Here is a 25,964-nt window from a genome sequence, read left to right as displayed (position 1 = left end):
TCCGTCTGGTGTTCTGTATTTAAATGTGCCAAAACAGACGTTTTGTTTTCATTTCCCCACAATGAGAGCACAGTTCGTGTGTGGACTCACGTGTGGATTACAGTGGTCTGCTAACATGCAACAAAAATATGTGTGAAAGGAAAAAAAAAATCTCCACAGAGCTTTTCGCTTCTGGAAATAGTGAAATCCAGATTTGTCACTCGTCTCCAATTTAAAAAAAAAAAAAGACACTGTTCCAGTTCATGCTGATTGTCTTGTCTCTTTGGATTCGGTAATTCTGTGATCAATGTTATTTGTTTACGTTTATTCAGAGGCAAAGTTAGTATTGTCAGCAGTACTCGTTCAGTTTTAAAAGACATACCTTACTCAAAATAATTTTGTTACTAGGTTTACAATAATATCACTACAATATAATGGACTGAGAATCCTTAACTTCCACACAGCTCTTTTAACAGATTCTTATTTTTTTTTATGATGGACGATAATAAATTTGTTATTTATAAATTAATATTTATTTTTAAATAATTATTTATTATTCAATTATTAAATATTTATTTATTACTGTTAATAATACTATTGAAAAATTAGTATTTTCTTAATTTTATTTAAACATCTAATCTTATTATAACCATTTAATAAACTAATAACTTAGTTTAAACAGACATTTCTAAATAAACACTTTGTGGTAAAAGAGTATGGCAAGCAGCTTGACAAAATTGTAGGAAATATATTGATGCATCAAAAACTGTGGTTATGCTCACCATCAGACAAACTATTGCAGCAAAGATTAGTGCTTAAAATGTCACCAAAATGTAGTATTTGATCCTCATAGTTTAATAGAAATTGAGGAGAATAATTGCAAATAGTTATAAAAACTTTGATAATAAAAACACCCCTTTCAATAGGCTAATAAAATCCATTTTAATTATTTATCTCAAATAAATATTATAGTTGCAATTGAAACTAAACAAACACATTTTAAACTTTGTTATATGCTGGTTGGTGGCATGACGAAGTAACTTCAAACTGATCTTAAATTAATAGAAAATAGATCCGTAACACAACATCAGTTACTGAATTTATTATCAAAAGTGAACATCTAAGATTATCAATAAGAACAATCATCACACACACGCACACACACACACGATTGTGCTTGAGAAATAAGATGGTCTGCTTTCCTTCTGAATATTACGTGAGCCACTTTTCTATGCACTTCTGGTAGACACTGTAGTCTGAATGCCAGTGTGTATGTTGAACACCAGAGACAACACACTTCTCTACGGCACCTTCTGAGTTCAGTGTTTTCAGGCCAAAAGCGTCACTTGCATAATACTAGAGAAAGGGAGAAATGGTTTGCATAAATCAAACAGCACTAGCAAAAAATGAACAATAAACAAATAAAACTAATAACACATCCTTAAAAATGACCAGAGAAAAGCAAGAAAATATTATGATGTCTTTCAATTAGATATATTACTATTTGCTGTTTAGAATAAATGCATTCACCTACATCCTGATACTCCATATCGATCACAGTTTCATCATCGTCATAAAACCCGAACATACTGTGCAGAAAAAAAAAAGAAACAAAGTGCAAAAAGTTGTCAAATGATTTTTTTTATGCACAATCTGAAAGCTAGAGATGGCAAATGTGCTGTAAAAAGGCAACACATAATCCTATAAACCTTCTGAAGTCCAAACGTCACTTTAAATATTTCTCACATTCATTCCAGTCTGCTACACAGCCACAGATTAACCCTTTAGGACCCCCTAAAATAGTCAAGTAGCAAAACTTAAAACCATTGACACAGCCATTTTAACAATCAAATAAGCAGTTTAAAAGTTGCTTTGAATTATTAACCATTTACAGTACAGATTTAGATGTTTTCAGTATGATTTTGTTTAATTCTTAGGCTTTCTTTCTATCTACAGTGCATTAGGAAAACTATTAGGATCATATTCTTAATTTCAGCTTATCCTGTAGGTAAATGATACGTTTTATAAAGATCACAATGTCCAGTGGGACTCCAAATTCATCATGATCCTACAGAACACAAAAGATGATGATCAACTTGGTTTACTTGGGCTTTGATCTGGAGTTAATAAGCGCATGCACATGAAGGCGGGACATCAGTAGCAAACAGCAAATCACGTGCCTTCAAACAAAGACACTAGGATTGACTCCTTCAGGGGGGAGTCAGCTCAATTTACAGCCAACAATTTTTAGAAAAGACTAAAATTAAAAAAAAAATTATTTAGCAAGACGAAAAGCTTTTGTTGTTAAAAATAAATAAATAATTTTTTTGTAGTATGGGTTATAATTTGTTGGTATACAGGGGCTCAAATCTAAGATAATCTAAAGCCTTATTTCTTGATTAAAAATAAAATGCTTAATTGCAGCAGCTATTCATCTGCTTTCATGGTACCTAAAAACCAGGATTGGTACAAACTAAACAGATTTTCCAGCTTCATGGTATTAAGTCTTGAACAGTGTTGGGGGTAACCCGAGTTACATAATAATATAAATTTTCTATGTAACAAACTAACTCAAGTATTGTCACTGCATTTTGTAAAGTAATTTAATTGATTAGCTTTTAAAAATAAATTGCTGAATTAAAATTAGTGCGATGAATCACGCAGTCAATGAGAGAGGGTTCATTATTTTTAACGCATCGGAGAAAAGGAAAAGGGGATATAGTCTCAATGGACAGTGATTTTACTCAAGACAAATCGTACAAAAGTAGCAAGCGCATTGCTCTAAACTTTCAATTATCTGTATATGGGCCATTCTTTAACTACCGGCACTTTTAGCCTTGTGAAGTGGTAAAGAAAACTTGTTCAAAATTAACAAAAATGTCCTCATAAGTTTAAACAATTTGCCTAGTTTTAAGACCTTTAAGGAGGACAAACTTGGATGAGAGAAACATTTTTTTTTTATTGTGAACTGAACAAATGTCAATTCCACCACATCTCAATATACAGCTTTTATTTCAAAATGAAATAATGGCAGTCAATCATTGTCCAAGATCATTTTTGTATCTAGTTTAACCAATCTTTCCACAATATATATAATAATTATACATTTGTCAAGGAAATAAATTACTTGTATGCTGAATTGTACACCTGTCACACTCTAAAAATGTATAATCATTTGGTTAAGAGCTTATTAGAAAATAAATAAACTGAATTTGTATATTAAATAGACTGAGCATGAACTTATACATTGTGAATACACATTTAATGTGCGATGAGAACTTTTTAAATAAACATTTTTTAAATGTGCTAGGTGATTGAAATGACAGTGGTGGAAATGACATTTCAACAGTTTATTGCGAAAAAATGAAAGATGGCTTCACCAATTAGCTTTGAATTGATACTAGCCTTTCATGTATACAAAACACTTATTTACCTTCATTTTGTTTGGTTTTTAAAAACATCTTTGAAGGTACAACATGTTTGGAAATGACATAGAAAAAAATGCATTTCCTAATCAAGCAATATTTATCTTGATTTTTTAAGTTGAAGTGTTAGGGAAGTGTTGAAGTGTTATTGTTGAATGCCCTCCATCTTGAACATGTTCTCAGACGGCACTATTCATTTTCATAGAAACCATCTAAATCTTTTACACAAACTTTTTAAAGCGACATTACAGTGTTGTGGTGGAAATGATACTGATACTGTGCAACAGCTATATTTTGTATAAAAATAATATTGATAATAGTCTCACTTTAATAACTATAAAATATGTAAATTATTTCACTAGTGCTTAAGACACATTAAAAAATACCATATCAATAATATTTTAAAATGTTATTTTCACCCAGAAGTAGGTTGAATAATATGAAAAATATAATAGAAACCTAGTACATTTTTTAAAAGTAGGTTTTATTGTTAGTTTGACAAAGAAAGAGGCATTTGAACAAAATTATATATATTTTTGGATATATGATCAAAGGACAAAAGTGCCCGTAGTTGAAGAATTACCCATATACAGCATGTATAGCTCTGGGGTCAGGAAATTCTCAGATAACATTATCCTATTTTTATTTCTAAATATAAATGAAGGTATAGGTTATACCGTGCTTGTTAATTGCAGAACAACAACAACAAGTTCTAAATAAAATCATGCCTCAGCCAAACCAAAAAAAGTAATGCAAAAGTAACACAAAGCATTACTTACAATAAAAATTAACTAGTTACTCAATATTGTAATGCATTACTTTCCAAAGTAACTTTCCCCAACACTGGTCCTGAAGGGTCCGAATACTTTCTTCATATATAGTAGCTGCAGTGGGATGTCTGAATTAGTACTCCTAAAATAGTAATCGAAATGTGCCTGGATAAACTACTATCATTTGAGATTCTGAGGGGCACAATTTATAGACATTTTATTACATTATTAGGGTTGTGCGATATCAATTCTTAATGATCACATAGTTATTGTTGGTTTAATCATAATAATAATAATAATAATAATAATAATAATAATAAGCAAAATGCTGACATTATTAAAAAAAAAAAAGAGAAAAATAAATACACCATGGCTCTGTTGAATACTTGATTCTGATTAGTCTAGTCTGCATCAAGCCATTCGAGACACTTTCAAGAATTAAAGAACTAGTAAATTACTACAGCTCAGATGAATGTTTGGGTTTAATAGTTTACTTTTATGGAAACTAGCAGTGTAATAAATGGGATACATGTTAATCTAGCTGGTTGTTTTCACAGAATAGCATCCAGAGTGATTTTATTCTGAGAAAACAACCAGCCGGATTTACATTTTATCCCATTTATTATACTGCTAGCTAGATGTGCATTATTCCCTACTGATCACTCAAATTGGCTAGAGGGTGAAACGAAAGCATTTTTGTACTAATGTAGTATGTAACTGGCAAAAAAAGCTGGAATTACATGGCTTGTATGAGCAGAAAAGCATCTTTATGAATTGATCAGAAAAATCTATTTTGTATTTATAAAGTGTTTAATGTGTGAATAATTCTCAGGTAAACTTAAGCTGCTATTTGGGGAGACCTTGACTGCCATGGTGTAATTACGCCATCATCTGGTCCGCCGATCAAAACCAGCTTCTCTATGTGCATAAAGTGGTTTCGCCACTCTGCAAGAAAACAGAAGCAAACACAACAAGTCAAGACTACAGAACTGAAAGTGCGCACACAAACAAGCCAAGCAAAAGCTGTCATCCGAGCAGCACTTAAACACCAGTTACAGAGAGTCAGGTCTTCTTTAATTACCTGTTGAGTTATCATGGTTTACTTCCCCATTCAGCGGGGCCAGAAAGACGCTGTTCTTCAAGTATCTTTCTCTTTGATGAGGATCTGTGTACAAGACAAAGTAACGGATGCATATTGTTGAAATGCAAAGCGAGTAGTGATCAAATTGTTGTACGAAAGTTGCACATCTACTTACCATTCCAGTAGTTGCAGATTGATATCTTTTGTCCAAATGAAGTATAACAAAAATGGTACAATCTTGACTTGATGAATATAGGAAAAAAATGCTTAAAATAACTTGAATCTGTAAAAAATAAAATGGAAAAAGGGATTTATTCAATTGTATAAGGTCTAGTTTCTCAACCTCTTAAGCCCCAAGGTGTTTTTTACATGCATTTTTTTTTATTTCTCTTTGCTATTTGGACTTATTAGAGCCTAATTAGAATAAAACTAAGTATCATCTTTTGATATGATGTACTTTTAGAGAAATATGAGGTCCATATAAGTGAACTCGTGGTCTGAATTTACATAAAACACTTTATCCTGACTGTTTTTAATGCATATACAACATAGACATTTTTTTAACATGTTTTGACTATTAGGAAGTAAAACCTAAAATTTTCCCCCATTTTGGACAATTAAAATAGGGTTTTGGACATTTCATATGCTGCAAAACAGTTGCAGGATGACACTATGTCTGTAACAAAATATAAAACAGTCAAGTATTTTAAACAGCCAGTTAAAAGCCAAAATGTGCCGTCCACATATGTGGACACTCAAGCCCTAGGAGGCTTAAAACAAGACGACATGCAATAGAACAGGTGTGACCAACCCTGTTCCTGAAGATCGACCTCCCTGCAGATTCCAGTTGCAACCCATATCAAATACACCTGCCTGTAATTATCAAGTGCTGTTCAGGTCCTAATTGATTGGTTCTGGTGTGTTTGATCAGGGTTGGAGTTGAACTTTGCAGGTAGGTCAATCTCCAGGAACAGGGTTGAGCACCACTGCAATAAAAGTTCCAAGGTCTCCAGATACAATCTTATTTACATTCATGAGTATCTATGTTCTTACATTCATGAGTATCTGTTGATTCTGCCATACTGAGTTCTGTTAAGGGTTGCATATCAAAGCTCAGGGTTTCCGCAGGGTTCACAAAGTTAAATTTAAGACATTTTAATACCATTATGAATTAAATTTTAGACTTATACAAAGATAAATGCTAAAGGATTTTTTTTTCGAATATCCCTGTTAATAAAGATTTTTTAATTTGCCCCATCAAAAAATGGTTAATTTAAAACATTTAATACAATAACGATTTACTTTTTTTCAATTATAATTTAGTTTATTTATTTATAAAGTGCAAAAAAACAACAGTTCTTGACCATTGTGCTGTACAAACCTAAAAGCAAATGATCAAAAATAGATAGCAACAGATAAAACAACATATTATACATCCAACATGCCACACAGCATCAATGATAAAACAACAAGACCACAGATAGGATCAGTTTTCTCCCAATTTAAAAGCTTTTTCTAGGAGGTGTAGTTTGAAGTTTCCCTCTGAAAAAAGATTCACTGGAAATTATTTTAATGGACATGGGTAACCCGTTCCACATTTTTGGACCTACTACAGAGAAAGCTCAATCTCCTTTTTCCTTCAATTTAGATCTGCGATCGACTAGCATTTCTGGTTTGATGACCTTAAACATCTGCCAGATATTTTAACAGTGAAAAGATTAGAGAGATAAGTCAGAGCCTGGCCATTTAGTACCTTAAAAACATACATAAAAAAATTGAACTCAATTCTAAAGCATATCAGCAACCAATTTAGGGAGCACAGAATAGGAGTAATACATTCAAACTTGTGAGTGCCAGTAAGATGCCTAGTGGCTGCATTTTGGACTTGGTATATTTAGGATTGGCCAATACTCACATAAATTGAGACAGTAGTCCAAGCGTGATGATATAAAAGGCATGGATTAAACTCTTGAATTCCACCAGAGTTAAAAAAAAGGCATTTCACTTTGGCTAATAATCTCAGCTGGAAAAAAACAAGATTTAACTACTGTATTTAGCTGTTTGTCAAATAGAAGTTCCGAATCTAGGATAAAACCAAGATTTCTTACAGATGGTTTAACAATAACTTTTAAATATTTTGTGTTATTAATTTTCAAATATATCCATTTACAAACCCTGTAGCCTCTACCAAGAATAGAAAAAAACATAGCGGTCAATGACTTCAGTAATAATAATAATAATAATAATAATAATAATAATAATAATAATAATAATAATAATAATACTAAGAAGAAGAAGAAGAAGAATAAAGCAACATATTTACAGGAATATTAAGACCTGAATAAAAAAAAAAGATTTAAGACCTACAACACAACATTTCAGTAGATTTAAGACTTTAAGGCCTCAAAATAAAATAAAAAAATTGCTTTGGAGATGAGACATTTTAAGACTTGAAAACCCTGCGGACACCCTCAAAGTTCAAAAATCTCTTAAGGGGAATTCCAGATACTCACTGTAAAACCCAACAGTAGACTTTATCAAATGAAATGTGTAGTAAACTCAACATTTACTGAAAGTTAATTATACTCATTTGAAAAGAGTTTTGAACAGTGTTGAAGGTAATGAGTTATTTAAATACCTCATTACTTCAGCTTAAATGGAGCAAGTTCACAGTGCTCATATAGAGTAATGGTTTGTTGGAATCTGTTTCCTCAAACGATTTGAGTTGTCTTACCTTATTGGGTATTACAGTACTCAGTTGGTTTGTGTTCTCTTCATTTATTGTGTTTTGCTGTGCTCAAATTGCTTCATTTACTCAAATGGATTAAGTTCACAGTACTCATTAGGATCAGTTTTTATACTTAAATGGTTTGTTGCAATCTGTTTCCTCAATGTTTTGAGTTATCTTAACTTTTTGGATTGTACAGTGCATAGAAATAGAAGCACCATGATTAAATTAAAACTAGGGATGCTCCGATCACGATTATTGCAGCCGATATGGACAAAGATGGGAAGTAACGAAGTACAAATGCTTCGTTATTGTACTGGAGTAGATTTTTCTGGTATCAGTACTTTACTCCACTACTTATTTTTCTGACAATTTTTTGCTTTTACTTCTTACATTTTTACACAAATATCGGTACTTTCTTCTCCTTACATTTTTTAAACCACAGTCGTTACTTTCGTTTTCATGTGGGATCTATATTATTTCTTGTCATAGTGCAATATGAACACAGTATTAATGCAGTCAGTCTATTTTTCCTTATTGCGCGCCTGCATGCTGCACTGCGTGGTCTTTTTAAGGCTATCGCACACCGTACATGGGCTAGTTTATGAAGATTACAATGAGAAAGGTTAGGATGACTAAACACAGATGTGACAGAGGGAGACGGCAAATGATTGATGCTGCCCTGTTTACACATGAATAGGAACCCTTTGCTTGTTCGGATCACATGTAGACAAGAGATACACATTCCAGTTCAAAAACAGGCCATTTTTGCTTAAGCCTTTTGTCCACTTCTGATCATACAGCATCGACTTTCTCTGGTCTTTCATTCTAATACTGCAAAAAGACTGTTTTTTTTGTAAAGATTTGTACATTTAGTACTAAAACGATCAAATACTTCATAAAAATATGCATTGCGGTTTATTTCTGATAAGTTCATATTTCCTAATACAGAATTTATTTTCCTTTTTAATTCCTTTTTAATTTGCCTATTGATTTTACATAGGGCTATACTGTTGTGCTCAATTAATTTTTTTAACAAATATTTATCAGCAACAAACTAAGTATACTGGGAAATTTATGAATAAAAATATAATTCCAGCATCTATCTGCAACCCAGTACTAGGAAACAAACCCAGGCACACGCGCACACACTTATACACTACTGTCAGTTTAGTTGAATTATTATTCAACTATACGCATGTCTTTGGAACTGTGGTTGAAACGGGTACTTTACTTTTGTACATTTGAGGCGGTACTTTTTTACTTTTACTTAAGTACAAAAGTGTAGTCAGTACTTCTACTTTTACCACAGTTGTTTTAAACATTAGCAATGTTAGAAAATAGGAATCAATTTATTATTTTTGTCTCTTTTTCTTTGAATCAAACAATTATTTGTATTGGTCATGTAAGGGTCATATATTCACTGAACTTCTACTGTTGTGTGTGAGTGTTGGCTAATACTAATTAACATTTTTGCAGAAGTAGATAAATGCTGGTCCAAAATTAAATTCAGCTCTGCAGAAACTTCCTGTCTGAAGAAAGTTGCTAAAAATGAACACAGAGCACAAAAAGTTTTATGCTTTTATTGTTGTGCAGAGAATTCGCAGAAAAAGAGGACTTATGTCTGGGGTGAGGCCAATAAAGGACTGAACAATGATTGACAAACTACGAATTTCACTAAACTCCACCTGTTAATATCAGCTGCCTATAAAAGTTGGAGTCAGGAAAAGAAAGTTGTTGAGCACCTCCTTAATGTAACTTTTGCATTGCATTGAGGATAACAGAATTCTGTGAATCGAATTATTCATTTGTGTCCAATAAATTGTTACGATTTTTGACATTGAAGAAAAACCTCTCCTGACCTTTTTTCTTGAACACGCATGGAATTGATTGTATACTCCAACATTATCTGTACGTCTACTTAAGTAATAAATGCGTGTACTTTTGCCATAAGGAGTACCGATTCCTTGTCATAGTGATCAGCCGATAGCAAGTACCGATTCTGATGCCACAAGCTTTATATAACTGTCATTGCATGAGCGCATTTTCCCTCCATGTATGAGATCTCGTCTTATCTAAGAGAATAAATTAAGATGTTGCATACATAAAATGGTCAGAATCAGCTTTACAAAAAAAATGACTAAAACTATTAAAATAACATTGCTCACACGTTGCAGCGCTGTGGATGTATAACCCAGCTTGCACACAAACACTTGCAATTGGTTCATGAGATCAGCAAGTACCGATCAAAACGTGGCCGATAACAATCTCCGGTCTATCGAGAAAGCATCCCTAATTAAAACATAACATTTCTCCTCAACCACTTTCCCCAGCTTGAAGAATTTTATATACGAATGTTGCCTTAAGGAAAGGGGCAGTACTTCCACATCGTAAACCTCGTTTACAAAGGCTTAGTGTCTTGAATGAGAAGAAATATTGTGGCATGTACGTCACTGACCTCCATACTGTCCAGCTAGTGGTGAAGACAGGAATATCAGAGAGCGAACATTGTGATGAGGAACGGTAGCAAGAACTCCTCGACATATCAAACCACCTGTGAAAATTATATGAAAGGAGTGAAGTTAAAGTTTGAGGATTGTACGATTATTTCGAATTCGGTTGTATGGAGTCCACATTAAATAAAGTGTACCTAATAAAGTGGCCAGTAAATACACTGTGTAATAGCTATAAATAGTCATCTTTATTTATTCATTTATCAGGAGTCACAGCAGAATGAACCGCCAACTATTCCAGCATATGTTTTATGCAGCGGATGGCCTTCAAGCTGCAACCCAGTACTGGGAAACACCCATACACACTCATACACTACGGCTAATTTAGTTTATCTAATTCACATATACTGCATGTCTTTGGGGGCGACGCAATGGCGCAGTGGGTAGCACGTTCGCCTCACAGCAAGAAGGTCGCTGGGTCGATCCTCGGCTCAGTTGGCGTTTCTGTGTGGAGTTTGCATGTTCTCCCTGCGTTCGCGTAGGTTTCCTCCAGGTGAATTGGGTAGGCTAAATTGTCCGTAGTGTATGTTTCTTGTGTGTATGTGTGTATGTTTCCCAGAGATTGGAATTTCAGAGCTGGAAGGGCACCCGCTGTGTAAAAACTTGCTGGATAAGTTGGCGGTTCATTCCGCTGTGGCGACCCCAGATTAATAAAGGGACTAAGCCAACAAGAAAATGAATGAATGAATAAATGCATGTCTTTGGACCGTGGAAGAAACTGGAGCACCCAGAGGAAACCCACATGAATACGGGGAGAACATGCAATCTCCACACAGAAATGCCAGCTGGCGATGTTTCTTGCTGTGAGGTGACAGTGTAAACCACTGAGCCACCGTGCTGCCAACTTTCAATCAACGGCCTTGGTGAGCATATAAGAGGTCTTTCAAACAGCATTAAAACCTAATACAGACTTCAAACTTTTGCCAGTGAGGTGTACAACAAAGAGCTTACTGTTATGTCATTGCTTATGTGTTATGATTTTCGATGACCTTGTGAAAAGCAGATGAGATGGACGCCATCTACAGCGCTCTCCATGATGGGACTGATGGCTTCTTTAAATCCTTCCACCTGTTGCCACATAGGCTTCACGCTGGCCGTGTAGTCATACAGGGCTATTGTGGTCACGCTGGTACCTGGATGAGACTGAAACACGGTAAAATGAGAAGTCAGGGAGTTTCATTCCAGATGCAAAAGAAGAACTGTGCTAGATATAGCGAACTGTAAGATAGATCTGAAACAACTGAAAAAGGGTTACGCAACTGTTCCTAAAGGTGTCTTTTCTGCATTTTATTGTAAGTTGCTTTGACCCAAAAGTTACTCATTCAAACTTGTTACAGCAATAATCAATAAATGTTTTGGTAAAATGTATTTTGTATTTAGTGATCTACTGATTAAATTGCTCCAAATTTCCAAATTAATATCATTTAGGAGGTCTTTTTTGTTGCATAAACTAAAAAGGGCATCTTTTCTGAATTTTTATATGAATTTAGAACAACACAATTAATACTATGGTTTTAATTTATTAAGAGTGAAGAAATCAATACTTTGTTAAATACCAATGAAAGTCTCTAATTTTTTTCATAGCTATACATACGATATACGTAGATATACATTCATTTTCTTTTCAGCTCGGTCTGTTTGTTACTCTGGGGTCACCACTGCGAAATGAACCACCAACTTATCCAGCATTTAATGCAGCGAATACCCTTCCTGCTGCATCCAGTCACTAGGAAACATCCATAAACTACGGCTAATTTAGCTTATTCAGTTCAATCAAACTCATTATGAAACAATAATTATAATAATCTGTGCAAAACGTAAAAAAAAATACAAAATTTTGAAACAAGAAAAACTGCCGATATACAAGACATACAGTGCTCAGCATACAGTATATAAGTACACCCCTTACAAATCAATTTTTAATTCATACTTTAATAGGAAGCTCGACAATATTATATTTGTGCATAAACTGTACATTAGATTAGTCAGTACTGAAGCCAAATCTGGATCTGGATAGCGGTCCAAAAACTAGTACACCCAAATGTACATGTTAAAGAAAAATATTAAATACAAATTAAAAAAATTAATAAAAAAATTTTTTTAAAAGAGGAAAAAAATAAAAAATAAATAAAAAAAGTAAAGCAAACAAAAAAAATTGTAGGTTGTAATTTGTTTTTGCAATATTTTGCGTGAATTTAATTGTATTATCTTTCCATTTCTAAATATGTTCGGTGACTAAAATATTTTTTTAATACACATGTCTGTTTAATAAATCCATTTTGTATAAATGCACCAAAATACATTGCCTATATTCACTGAGAAATGGATAAAAATATTCATTTTAAAAATGCTGTGTACTCTATTATAAAAGGTAAAGCAATGTAAAGATGTAAAAAGAGAAAGAGAGAGAAAAAAACAACAACTTACAAATCTTCAGAAATTAAAACAACACTATTAGTCTTTATGGTGTTCCAGAGTTAGTATATCTACAGTTAAAGTCAGAATTATTAAACCGCCTGAATTATTAGCTGCCCCGTTTATTTTTTCCCCAATTTCTGTTTAATGGAGAGTAGATTTTTTAGCACATTTTTAAACATTATTTTAATAACTCTATTATAATTTTAAATATTCTAATAACTGATTTATTATATCTTTGCCATGATGACAGTAAATAATATTTGACTAGATATTTTCAAGACACTTCTATACAGCTTGAAGTGACGTTTAAAGGCTTAACTAGGTTAATTAGGTTAACTAGGCAGGTTAGGGTAATTAGGAAAGTTATTGTATAACAATGGTTTGTTCTGTGGACTATCAAAAAAAATAGCTTAAAGGGGCTAATAATTTCAACCTGAAAAGGTTTTATAAAAAAATAAAAATAAAAATAAAATAATTAAAAACTGCTTTTATTTTAGCTGAAATAAAACCATTAAGACGTCCTCCAGAAGATAAAATATTAATAGACAAAGTGAAAATTTCCTCTGCTCTGTTAAGCATCATTTGGGAAATATCTTTAAAAAAAAATAATAATAAAAAAAGATAGGGGGCTAATAATTCTGACTTCAACTTTACATTTGGAAAGAATTACAGTGGAGGTGAGTCCAAGAAGCCAGTCAGAAACCAAAAAGGCCTAACATTTTTCTTCCAGAAACAAAGGATAACTTTCTAAGCTATGATCATGCCATACTGAACAGGTAACTGTACATTTAGGTTGAGTGTCTGCAGAAAATCTGACCAGCAAAGAAGTGCCATCACTGGGTCAGGAAGTAAAACACAATCGTAAACCTTAGCAAAGAACTGAAATATTTCCAACCAAAAACTCAGAATTTGAACATAGGACAAAAAAGATGTGCTTAGTACACTCAGCAGCTTTACACTGGTCACATGTGGGGGGAACCGAGGGATAAAATTTACTACTGTAAGCTTTGTTTTAGTATAGTAAAGTCTGTGTAATAATTTGTACTTATAGCAGTTCACAAAATTGCAGTTTTCACCACATTTTTGACTAAATAAATGCATTTATCCTAAATAAATAAATTTAAAAACACACACCCCACACTTTCCAAAACCTGTCAGTTTCTAAAACACACACACACACACACACACACACACACAAACACACACACACACACAAAGCAATTTCTGGAAAGCACCAAAATATTTTCAGCTTGACATTACATTAGATTAACAGTTGGTCTACTTCATGCAGATGTGCACAAATATAATAGCTAATGTGTGTACACACACACACACACACACACACACACACACACACACACACACACACACACACACACACACACACACACACAAATAAAACTAAAAGTAAACATAATGACAACGGTAAAACAAAATCAACAAAATAAATCCTTACCTCGTTAATAAAATTCGTCAACACCTTAAACTGTGCAGGTCCATCTAATAGCCCGTGAACAATTATCACTGGTCTGTACGCCATGATGACTGAGGGCAGCAGCAGTAGCACAGCCCAGATGAAAACACATGGTCTACAGCCGTCAGTCATCGCGACAACACCCTATAACCTGAAATCAAACATTAATGTATTTAATATGTTGAGTATTAATAACTTTAATTAGCCAAAACTATATTATGAACCCAATAAGACAAGACTGACTAACCAAGCCAGACGCTCAACCTGCAGATTTGGGCTTCAGACGCTTTGATACAGCTGTGTTGCTCGCATGTGATGTTTTGTCACTTGAGGTGATGCTTTTATAGGCCGCTTCCTCTTTTGCCCACTTGATGTGGTAAATCAGAAGAAACGCAAGTGAAACGCAAGCATTTCGCATTATTAAAGAGAATATCTCACTGTTTTTTGTTAGTATTGACTAAGAGTGCGCACAAAGACTTCCAACAACTTTATAGACAAATAGCCCACATCGTTTCAATAAATACAATTTTGTTTGTTTGTTTGTTTTGCAAAATATAGATAATTATGTAATTATATATACCTATGGTTTATTCACGTGCTTTACTATGTTTTAACTTCACTAAGTACATGCGGTATAGATAGCTGTGGGGAAAATATGATGATGAGATTGCAAAAAGAACAGAGTGCTCACGCGTACATTTGGACTTTTATTTTGACAGCAATCGGTTTTTTTTATTATTGAAGCATAACTGACAAGCATAGAGGATTATATTGTAACATATGTAACATTCATACAAATAATGATGCAGAAAATACATTAAACAACAATACTATACTAATACAATACTACATTTTATATATATATATATATATATATATATATATATATATATATATATATATATATATATATATATATATATGATAGACTGTAGATCATTTTTTTCATTATTAGAGAGGTTTTATATAGGCTCTTGTGGACGTCTAGGAATTATAAAATATTTTTTAAATCTTTACAGAAAAAATTAAACGAGTGAGAGAAATAGACATTACTTTTGCCTCGTGTAGCAATCGTACATAATCGCGTACCTCAAAATATGTATGATTTAAATCTCATGATTTGGTAGAAACATGACTAAAACATAACTTTCAGAACTAAATACCCAAACGAAACATTTCTAAAATATTTGTAAGTATACCTTTATTATTATCTTTATGTAGTATTATCTTTAAATACCCAACTGATAGTTATTTTAATCAAAAATTGAGAAAATCCCATTGTAAAACCCCAAAGGGAAATTTTGAGCGAACGTTCTGATGTCGTCGTTCATGCCTGTTCCGTCTGCGCTGGAAAAAACTAGCATCGCTCACGTGGTCAGATCTTAGACGACTGTGGAGTCTCTGTTACATTTGAAAAATGTATGCATTGGTTTTTATTTCCTGTTCCCCTCAAAGAATATGACAGTTTTTGGTGCAATCAAAGATTGTGTTATACCTTTAGTCAAGTCTGGCCCCAAAGGTTCTTTATTTATTATTTTATTGTATTTAATTATTTTATTTTTGACAACACAAACCATTTTGTTGAAAAAACTCTTCTCAGTTCTGTCAAACACAGACATTCGCTTGGTTATTAATAATTCTCTCTCTCTCGGATCTCTTTACCTGTTTGCATAAGTTTTTGAAATAATATATTGAAATAATATATTTGATGATTGGCAACAGTTTTGGCTTCATCGGGGGGGGGGGGGGGGGGGTATTTTTATCTAATAAAGCTGTCGAGGTCTCTATCAAAATCATTCATAATTGCTACCCGATAAATACAAAACTAGCTAAATTTGATAACAATATTTCCCCTAAATGCTCCTTTTGTACTCAATATGATGAAACACTAAATCATTTATTTTGGGAGTGCACTTACTGTAAAGTGTTTTGGGTTGACTTTTCCAATTTCATTAAACAATTCTCATTTCCAAACTTTTGTATTTCCCAAAAAAATTGTATTCTTTGGTTACTCTTTGAACTTAGATTCTTCTCAGTGGAAATCTATTACTAATTTATTGTTTTGTTTTGTTGTTTTTTTTGCCAACATTTTACATCCATAAATGTAAATTTTCAAAGAAACACCCCTACTTTTTTGTTTTCAGAAAGGACTTTGATTTACATGTAAACTCTTTAAAAGACTGAAAATTAATTGCATGTAAAACTCTTTCTTGGTGTAAATCATTTAAACTTGTTGAATTTGCTGGAATTTTATTTATGTAACCTTTTTATCTTTGTAATGCTTTCTTGCATAATAATTTTTTTTAAAAATAACATCGTTCGCGTAATTTAAGTCACCAAACTGGATTTTACTTTTCACAATAAGTTATTATTCCATGTCCATAGTATTAAACCAGTTAACAGAAAGCAGACAACAGAAATTCATTAAACATTCTCTGCTCCTTTTGTTCAAAGCTGAACTGCGGCTACATTTTTTTCTTTTTACATGAACATTGAAAATTGTTATGGTTTATCGCCCCCTTCCTTATCTGACCTGCTTTCTGGAGGATCTATTGATTTTTAAGATTTCATTCAACTGATTAAATTCTCAGCAATTATTACTCCAGCTTTGCTACTTTATATAGTTTGGAAATTATCCAATTTTTTTTCAAGGCCCTTTGATGAATGCAAATGCTCAAAAGAACATCATTTAGTGAAATAGACTTTCATGTTATAGTCACTTGAATAAATTAAATGCAATCATTTGTAAACAGCATTAAACTTCTAGTTGCTTTATTACCCCCAAACTTTGAATAGTTTATTAAAAGCATGCAGCTATTCGAAACATCTCAACTTTTAAATAAAGAAAATAAGCCAGCACAATGCCTTTCTGCTTGACTTATAATGAGACATTTGGAGTTGTAAATTGGAGTGGAAATGTGAAACGCCACTATAAAATGAAACAGACATTTTGAATTGCAGCATCCACTAAATACAGAAATTAGGACCACAAAACTACAAACACCTTAAGTTTTCATTACACACCTTTAGTATTTTTCACTTTGTTTGGAGCGAGGTCTGGCTGCAGACCTGGTGCAGTTGGCCTGCATGCAGTGCTTTTTAATGCGCTCACCTATCCTTACCCATCACAGTGACATCACAAGCTCCATTGAGTGCATTGTGCCTGACATTGCATCTCTGAGATATGCAGTCTCAGCTTGCATCATTTTGGCTGCATCCAGATACAATTGGCCTACCTTTGTGTTTTGTCCAAACATGCACTTCTGTTAAAATTCTTCCGCCACATTTACATTGTGTTTTGAATGCAAATGCCACTTTATTAAAAGACAAATAAATAGTGTTGACTTGTGATGCATGTTTAAAAACATGTTATGCAACATCAATTGTTCTAGAGCTTGAACCTTAATAAAAATTCAGATTTTGACCTTTTAAAAATGTAGACCAGTACACTTGCTTGTAAATGAATCAGTTGTGCCTGACTGACATGACAACTTTAAACTGATTTGACACAACCAGTAAACCACTCCATTTCACAATCAATTTATTACCAGGTGTAAAGGAATCTTACATTCTGACAAACAATCTGATGGATCAATAAGAGTACAATCATAATCTAAATCAGAACATGATTGCATTTAGGATTGTTCTTTTGCTTGTGAAGGAAAATGTTTTTTGTTTTCCTTCTGTAGATTACGTGAGCCACTTTTCTATGCATTTCTTGTAGATTTTGTAGTCTGTCGGCCAGGCATCATGGTGAACATCAGGGATGATACACTTCACAATGGCTTTTCGTCGGTTCAGTGTTTTTAGGCCAAAGGAATCACTAATATAATACTGGAGAGAGGGGGAAATTGTTAGGATAAAAATCAACAGCACCAGCAAATAGTATAAATTAAACTAATAAATGGATCTTAAACAAGATGAGAATATTGTAGAGGTCTTAATAATAAATGCTGAGAAGAATACAATGCATTCACTTACATCTTGATGTTCCATATCAATCACCTTTTCATTGCGGTTGTAAAACCCAAACATACTGTGAACACACACAGAGAGAGAGAAAAAAATTATTTAAAAACAAACAAATCCAGCAAGACCTTTATAAAAAAAAAAAAAAAAAAAAAAAAAAGATTGACCCTTAAAAACAGTCCTGGCGACCTTTGGCTCACTGCCAGGACAATTAAAACTAATAATAATGAACCATTTAAATCTTTGTTGAAATATTAACCAGAACTGATATTTACAGTATGATTTCTCTTAATAGAAAGATTTAGGGACTTTCAATGATAATTTGGAAAGAGAAGGTCTGGGTTTAAACGTGTGAAAGAGGTTTGGGTAAACTTTGGGTGCTTTTGTAGAGACCTTGATTGCCATGGTTTAATAGTGCCATCATCTGGTCCGCCGAGCAACACCATGGTCTTTATGCGCAGAAAATTTTTGCGCCACGCTGCAAGAGAACAGAGAAACACACACACAAAAATACAAGTCAAGGCAACAGAACTGAAAGTAGATACAAACCCACACAAAAGCAAAAACTGTCATCCGACTTGCACAAACTCCAGCTACAGATAGTCTTAAGACTGGGTCGCCACAAAATTAAAATAGCTAAAACGGCCGCTTCATGTAAGATTGACTTTACTGAAACATAAAAAAAAAACATTTGCAGATATTTAAGAAACATGCCAAGTGAACATACATACAAAAAAAAAAAGAAAAGAAAAGTGTGGTTAGTGTCAGAAAGTCTGTCTTTGTATTGGTCTATAACGAGCCCACTGCCAGTTTATGCACTTATTTTTCTGCACCCCTGGTTGCCCTGTTGCAAAACGCACCACATTTGACTTCAGTTTAAGACTCAAAATGTATACGGCCATGGCCTGAAAACACAGCCTCTGGAGGACAGCAGCAGCCTCCAAAACAAGACATAGATTCAGAGTTATTAAAATCCAGATTAGGTTAAGTAACAAATAACATAAATTACAAATGCAAGCAAGCATGAGCCGAACAGCATACATAATAAAACAGTGTCCTAATAATGCACAAGATTCCAGTAACAAGCTATTTGACAGTCTACACATGATAGAAACATTAAATTCTCCAACAAAATGGTAAGGTTAATAATAAGAGATGGGGGGGGACATTTCGTACCAGAGACGATCATAGTTTGCTGTTTAGCAGTGATAAGTGGAAACCATTTCTAAAAATAGAAATTTCATTTAAAGTTTAGAACAAAAACTGCTTTAACATAGGATGTAGTTACATTGTAGGGTCAATAGTCAGAAACTCTTAGGTTGGTGTTGTCAATTCAGCAATCTGCTTTTGTGTAGCGTTGTCAGAGAAGTGGTTGGGTGAAAAGTGTTATGAATTTGAGCTGCAGTACCTACTTCAGCCACTGGGTGTCAATCTTACACACTGCCCCATTAATACATTTACTCAGGGGTGTCCAAACTCAGTCCTGGAGGGCTGGTGTCCTGCAAATTTTAGCTTCAACTTGCCTCAACAAACCTGCAAGAATGTTTCTAGTAAGCCTAGTAAAAGCTTGATTAGCTAGTCCAGGGGTGTCTGATTGAGGTTGGAACCAATCTTTGCAGGACACCGGCCATCTAGGACAGAGTTTGGGCACCCCTGTATTAACTCAATCGATTTTTAGCGTAAACCAGTTCTTTAATTACCTTGTGTGTGGACGGTTTCTACTTCTCCATTCAGCGGGGCCAGAAAGACGCTGTACTTCAAGTATTTTTCAATTTGATGAGGATCTACAAGACAAAGCAACTGATTCAATGCAATTAAAAAGCAGACTGAGCAATGATCAGGCTGCTACATACCTTTCCAGTAGCTACAGCTTGATATTTGTTGTCCTCGTGTAGTATAACAAGCATTGTACAGTGTTGACTTGACAAACGAAGGGAAAAACTTGCTGATGTAATTTGAATCTGTAAGAGCATGGAGAAAGCACTCATGTATGTGCATGATGTCTCATTTCTTGAATGAGAAGAAATATTGTGGTGTGAACATCACTGACCTCCATACTGGCCAGCTAGTGGTGAAGACAGGAATATCACAGAGTGAACATTGTGATGAGGAAGGGTAGCAAGAACTCCTCGGCATATCAAACCACCTGTGAAAGGAGTTTGGAAGATTTCCATCGCGGTTATATCAAGTCTACTTTAATTAAATAAAATGTACCAAAAAAATATTCTAAAAAAGTTAATCAAAACTGCAATGCAACCATTACGGCCTTCAAAAATATATATATACAAATAAATAAAACAGCCTTCTTGAGTACATGTTGTCATGTTGTAAAATGTCAATAACTATTAAAATTTTTATCTTATTATAATATACAATACATAATCTTATTCCTTTTAAAACTGGAGGCTCTCATGAATAGTGCAGCACTCCTGTACTTCACATGCGGATATTAAAGTTAACCATAAATATGGCTAATTAACTATACATGTGAATTAAATTTTATATTAAGAAGATAAAGGGTTATACTTGAAGTAAATTTTTAACATGCAGCTTATTTACAACCCAAATACAACAAGTATATATAAAAAGAGAACGTTTTGAGTTTCAATGCTTGGGCCCCATACCTTGGAGTGGTTTACGACACTCAAAATCACCAAGTCCACCCCTGTTGGCCATTTTACCTTGTGAGTAGCAGATGAGATGGACGCCGTCTTTAGCTCTATCCATGATGGGTCTGATGGCCTCACGAAATCCATCCACCTGTTCCCACATTGGCTTTGAACTGGCATTGTCGTCATACAGAGATATTGCAGTCACACTGGTACCTGGATGAGACTGAAACAGAAGTTGGAGAGTTTTATTCTAGATGAAAGAGCGATGTAATGTACTGAACAAAGTATTTAAGTTAAGATTTTGATCAAATAAATGCAAATGGACCAAAATATTTCAAGCAAATAAATAAGTAAATAACTCTATAGACCATTTTAGGGATGTAAACAATAGCAATGGTCCTAAAGGGTTTCCTCGATTACATATTTCATTTCCATAGCTTCTGAGAATCCAAAAAGGTCCACATATTAATAAATAATGCCTTGACAGCCGTTTTAACAAAGTAATGGTTGAATTGCATCTTTTTACAGTTACGAAATGGTTTGAAAACGAGCAGGACATGTTCATGTGCCAATAACATGACCACATTGAAATGGTCTATAAACACAATTAAGTCAATTCTGTGTGAGCACCACACAAACGAAATCGTTTTGCACATGCAAGGATGAACAATAAAGGTGAAAAATTGAAGTTAATAATAACAGGGGTGGAAATAAATACGAGATTCTTACCCGTTTAATATATTTCTTTAACATCTCCATTTGTTCAGGTCCACCAAACAGCCCGTGAACAAGAATCACTGGCCTGTACGCCATGATGACTGTGGGCAGCAGCAGCAACACAGCCCAGATGAAAACACATGGTCTACTGCTGTCAGTCATCGCCACAACAGCCTATAACATGAAATCAAACATTTATATGTTTATTGTATATGTTTAACTGATCAAAATATATATAAGGCATCCAAATAGACAAGACTGACCTTATAAGACGCTCCACCTCAGACGCTTTGATACAGTTGTAATTTGTTCCTCAGATGATGTTTTGCCACGAGGTGATGCTTTTATAGGCCGCTTCCTTTATCGTTCTTTTGATGTGACAGAAACGCGAGTGAAACGCAAACATTTCACATTATTTAAGATAATATTTTACTGTTTTTGTTTTTGATTAAGAGTGCCGAGAAAGACGTCCAACAACTTTATAGACTTGAATTCCTTGTTGCTGTTATCAAATGTAACTTTGTCATTCAAACCTATATTTAACATAGGGCTATTTATTATAGTGCATGCGATATAAATATCAATAAAATGTGGTAATTTTCTCGCTTCATGTTGAACTTTTGTTTTGAATCGCAATTGATTAAAATAAATTATAAGAGTTCAGAAATGAGAAAAACAAACACTTGTGGTAAACATACTCGGGCCTCAAACATTTTTATTTATTGTATTACTATTATAATTTTTTGAAAATACACAACGATTTAATTTGATCAAACTGGAGAGGGAAATAAACGAAAAACATCGGTCACGTGACCGATAAATCTAATGAAAAATCTACCAGGTCGATTATGTGTAATTTGCCACGATATGTTATTATTCCATGTCCGAATTATTGGAAATACCAACCCAGTTTACAAAGCAAAACAAAATTAGACCCAGTTACATTTCTACACGATTTTGTGTCCCAGGCTACATTTGGTTGTTTTTGTTTTGTGACTTTTATTTTGACATGAAACTCGCAACCAGCGTTTAACGATTCGAATGTGAAAATATCAAATTGTTACGTCTATGAATTATAAAACCGCGTGCACAATGTGCGTTTAATTTTATTAAAATGTTTCACAATTACAGGTACAAGTCTCCAAAGCACGTCAAAATAAATAAAAACAAAAATGTGTAGTGTTAACCTGCTGTTACCATTTATAATGATAACGTTAGATCAGTGGCTTTCACTCAGAACGTTTCATGTATTTTACTTATATATATTTTAAATATGAAGTTCAAGTTGGTCATCTGCTTTACTGTACAGTGAACACGTTTTCCAATTTAGACTCAAATTAAACAGTACGACTCACTCTTCATTTTATTCTATATATATATATATATATATATATATATATATATATATATATATATATATATATATATATATATATATATATATATATAGCACTTAATTTAGGTCCACTATGAAAGAATACTAATTAGTTTTCCTATATAGAAATTGCATTTTCATTTTAGAGTTTTTAATTAGTCATTTCTAGTTTTTTATCTCCTTTATAAAACAGACCAGAGGATTTCATGCGTGTAAATATTACACAAAAAAACGGAGACAATCAATACTTAAGGTTTTTTTGCAATTAGAGTAAATAAATTAAAGGCATTTTAAAAAAAAAATCTGTCTCCCTTTTTTTTTTTAACATGAAAATTGTGTTATTCTGATTTGACCTGAATTTGAGGATCTATTGACGTTTTAAATTTTATTTCTTAGATTTCTTTTAACTTTAGTCCTTATACATTACTGGCACTCCAGCTTTGCTACTTCATATATTTTGGAAATTATGCAATTAGTTTGAGACCTTTTAAGTGAAATAGACTTTTACTGTATAACTATGCGTTAAAGTCACTTAAATAAATGTAATGCATTCATGTGTAAGAAGTATTAACTTCTAGGTTTTTTTTACCCACAATCTTTGAATAGCTGTATAAATTGATGAAGCCATTACAAATTTCTGAACTTTTAAATAAAGATGATATGATATAAATAAATCAGTTGTGGTGGACTGACATGCCTTTAAACGGATTTTACACAAACAGAAAACAGCTTCATTTCACAATCAATTTATTATCAGGTGTAAATGAATATTATATAATGACACAATCTGATGGATCAGTAGGAGAACAATCACTAGCGCTTCCTCTTGTGAAGGGAGACGTTTTGTTTCCTTTCTGTAGATTACGTGAGCCACTTTTCAATGCATTTCTTGTAGATTTTGTGGTTTTTAGGCCAGGCATTATGTTTAACACCAGGGACGATACACTTCACAATGGCTTCTCTTCGGTTCAGTGTTTTCAGGCCAAAGGCATCATTCACATAAAACTGGAGAGAGGGTGAAATAGTTAGGATAAAAATCAAACAGGATCAGCAAAATGTGAAGCACGAACAAGCTAAACTTGTAATGCATCCTTCAAAATGACCAGAGTAAAACAAGAGAATATTATGGATGTCTTTAAGCAATATACAGTTTTTCTCTATTGGTTTGGCTCATTTCTTGAAACAGGAATTACATTTTCAAAACAACATGGACAAACCTCCAAACCACTTGGCCATTGTTTACTACAACAGACTTGAGTTTCTCATTCATTTAATCAAATTGCAAATGTCTAAGTACATCTTTGCAAATGATTAAGAACAGGTAGCCGACATTTAGCACAGTTTCCAAGTGAATAGATCTTGTTGATCTAAACCGATTTTTGATTCGGAGTTCAATGGTTGTTCTCTTCAAAATATGTCAGCGTCATTTCATTGTATAAGTCATCACATGCGCAATAGTCTGTTCAATTGTCAAAATACTCAAGAACATAATACCATGAGTACCATATATAAATCTGTGGAAAATTTGATACATTTATTACAGCAACTGACAGTCAGGTGAATCTCAGATGATCAATCAAGCACTGTAGGCTGCATATCATTTTCATTGTTTGTTTGTTTATATTACAGTATATTTTGTTTTATTCTGATGTATGGAAATTACTTTATGCATGTGATTGATAACGGTTACATTTTCCATGGCAGTATGAGTAGCACCGTACTTCAAAATGAGTGCAGTCAAACCTTGGAGACTACTCTTAAACTAAAATTTAGTTTTATACTCAATTGCATTCTGTCAAAAGACAAAAAACAGTAGAGTAACCATTTTCAAAAACTGGGCTAAGACTGAAAGGTGGACATGAGGGATATTTCAATGGTCCTCTCCTCTGCGATAGTGACCAAACAACTAAACATTTTGACTTGCAGTGCTTACGCATTGCCAAAGGAACAAATGATTTTGGGGACACTGACTGTTTTAATGAGAAGGAAATTTAGTTGACACGAGTGAACAGTTTTGGGACATATATGAGCTTTTGCAAGTGAGCTATAGTGTTGTGCTGAACTGTAAGCATGTTTTGCAAAACAATCTTAGAGTGTTGATATTGTAATTACGGTTTCAAGAAATGAGTCAAACCAAATGACAAAAACTGTAAATGCTGAGATGAAAATAAAATGCATTCACTTACATCCTGATGCTCCATATCGATCACATTTTCATCGCTGTCATAAAACCCAAACATACTGTGGGGGAGGTAGAAACAAACATGTCAGAAGTTACCTTAAAAAAATAAAATAAAAAATGAGCTACAGAATCCTCAAATACATCTCATATTAATTCCAATCTGTTAAACAGCCACGTTAAATTAACCCTTCAAAATGGCCTTTGGTTGCAACACAATTTAAATAATTTGTGGTTTAGAAAATAAGTCGTTTAGAGCCTTGTTGAAATATTAACCAGAACTGATGTTTACAGTGGGATTTCACTTAATCTTAAAAAAAACAAAAACATTTAAGACTTTAAATGATAATTTGGTAAAAGAAGGACTGGGTTTAAATGTGTGAAACAGGTTTGGGTAAACTTATAGTGCTTTTGTAGAGACCTTGATTGCCATGGTTTAATGACTTCATTATCTGGTCCGCCGAGCAACACCATGGTCTTTATGCGCAGAAAATTTTTGCGCCATGCTGAAAGAGAACCCAAAACAATACAAATCAAGCCTACAGGAACTGAAAGTACACACAAAAGCCGTCAACTGAGCAGCACATAAACGGTTACAGATAGTCATGCCAGCTGAAGGATTGGGTTCAACTGACAGGTTTTTTTAAAAAGGTGCCTTATAAAAGACTGACTTTTCTAAAGCATAAAAACACCAAATGTTGGCAGATTTAATTACCTTTTGACT

The 25,964-nt window shown here is 33.5% G+C and overlaps 3 protein-coding genes across 7 annotated transcripts in view; all 3 read right to left on the bottom strand.

The window, feature by feature from the left end:
- Positions 1-1,065: 1,065 nt before the first annotated feature.
- Positions 1,066-14,731, bottom strand: ppt2a.2 (palmitoyl-protein thioesterase 2a, tandem duplicate 2). Of its 4 annotated transcripts, none has more exons than NM_200166.2 (9): positions 14,636-14,731; positions 14,371-14,539; positions 11,486-11,639; positions 10,442-10,537; positions 5,431-5,538; positions 5,256-5,339; positions 5,035-5,119; positions 1,514-1,568; positions 1,066-1,335 (listed from the first exon to the last, which is right to left on the bottom strand). In NM_200166.2, exons 2-9 carry the CDS (start codon positions 14,518-14,520, stop codon positions 1,192-1,194), a joined length of 876 nt encoding a protein of 291 aa, NP_956460.2. In that variant the 5' UTR covers positions 14,521-14,539; positions 14,636-14,731; the 3' UTR covers positions 1,066-1,191. The 4 variants fall into 4 exon arrangements, with proteins under 4 accessions (NP_956460.2, XP_073778912.1, XP_073778913.1 ...); XM_073922811.1 differs by having other exon boundaries at positions 1,067-1,335; positions 1,510-1,568; positions 14,636-14,702; XM_073922812.1 differs by having other exon boundaries at positions 1,067-1,335; positions 1,510-1,568; positions 14,653-14,702.
- A 3,181-nt stretch (positions 14,732-17,912) lies between these two features.
- On the bottom strand, positions 17,913-22,402 carry ppt2a.1 (palmitoyl-protein thioesterase 2a, tandem duplicate 1). The gene is made up of 9 exons (NM_200684.2): positions 21,950-22,402; positions 21,699-21,860; positions 21,039-21,192; positions 20,408-20,503; positions 20,211-20,318; positions 20,058-20,141; positions 18,751-18,835; positions 18,370-18,424; positions 17,913-18,222 (listed from the first exon to the last, which is right to left on the bottom strand). The coding sequence occupies exons 2-9, from the start codon at positions 21,846-21,848 to the stop codon at positions 18,079-18,081; spliced, it is 876 nt and encodes a 291-aa protein (NP_956978.2). The 5' UTR covers positions 21,849-21,860; positions 21,950-22,402; the 3' UTR covers positions 17,913-18,078.
- Positions 22,403-23,795: 1,393 nt separating this feature from the next.
- LOC137487223 (lysosomal thioesterase PPT2) overlaps positions 23,796-25,964 on the bottom strand; it is a 12,895-nt gene continuing 10,726 nt past the window's right edge. For both annotated transcript variants that reach the window (XM_068213776.2, XM_001923225.7), the window contains exons 6-9: positions 25,956-25,964; positions 25,662-25,746; positions 25,248-25,302; positions 23,796-24,066 (exon numbers count right to left, since the gene is read on the bottom strand). The exon at positions 25,956-25,964 is cut by the window's right edge and continues 75 nt beyond it. In XM_068213776.2, coding sequence (XP_068069877.1) covers positions 23,923-24,066; positions 25,248-25,302; positions 25,662-25,746; positions 25,956-25,964 — 293 coding nt within the window. In that variant the 3' untranslated portion in view covers positions 23,796-23,922. The remainder of the gene's footprint in view (positions 24,067-25,247; positions 25,303-25,661; positions 25,747-25,955) is intronic.

Source organism: Danio rerio, chromosome 15 (assembly GCF_049306965.1).
Source record: "Danio rerio strain Tuebingen ecotype United States chromosome 15, GRCz12tu, whole genome shotgun sequence".
Taxonomy (NCBI): domain Eukaryota; kingdom Metazoa; phylum Chordata; class Actinopteri; order Cypriniformes; family Danionidae; genus Danio; species Danio rerio.
Note: the sequence above shows the minus strand (reverse complement) of the source record. Positions and strands in the feature narration are given on the sequence as shown.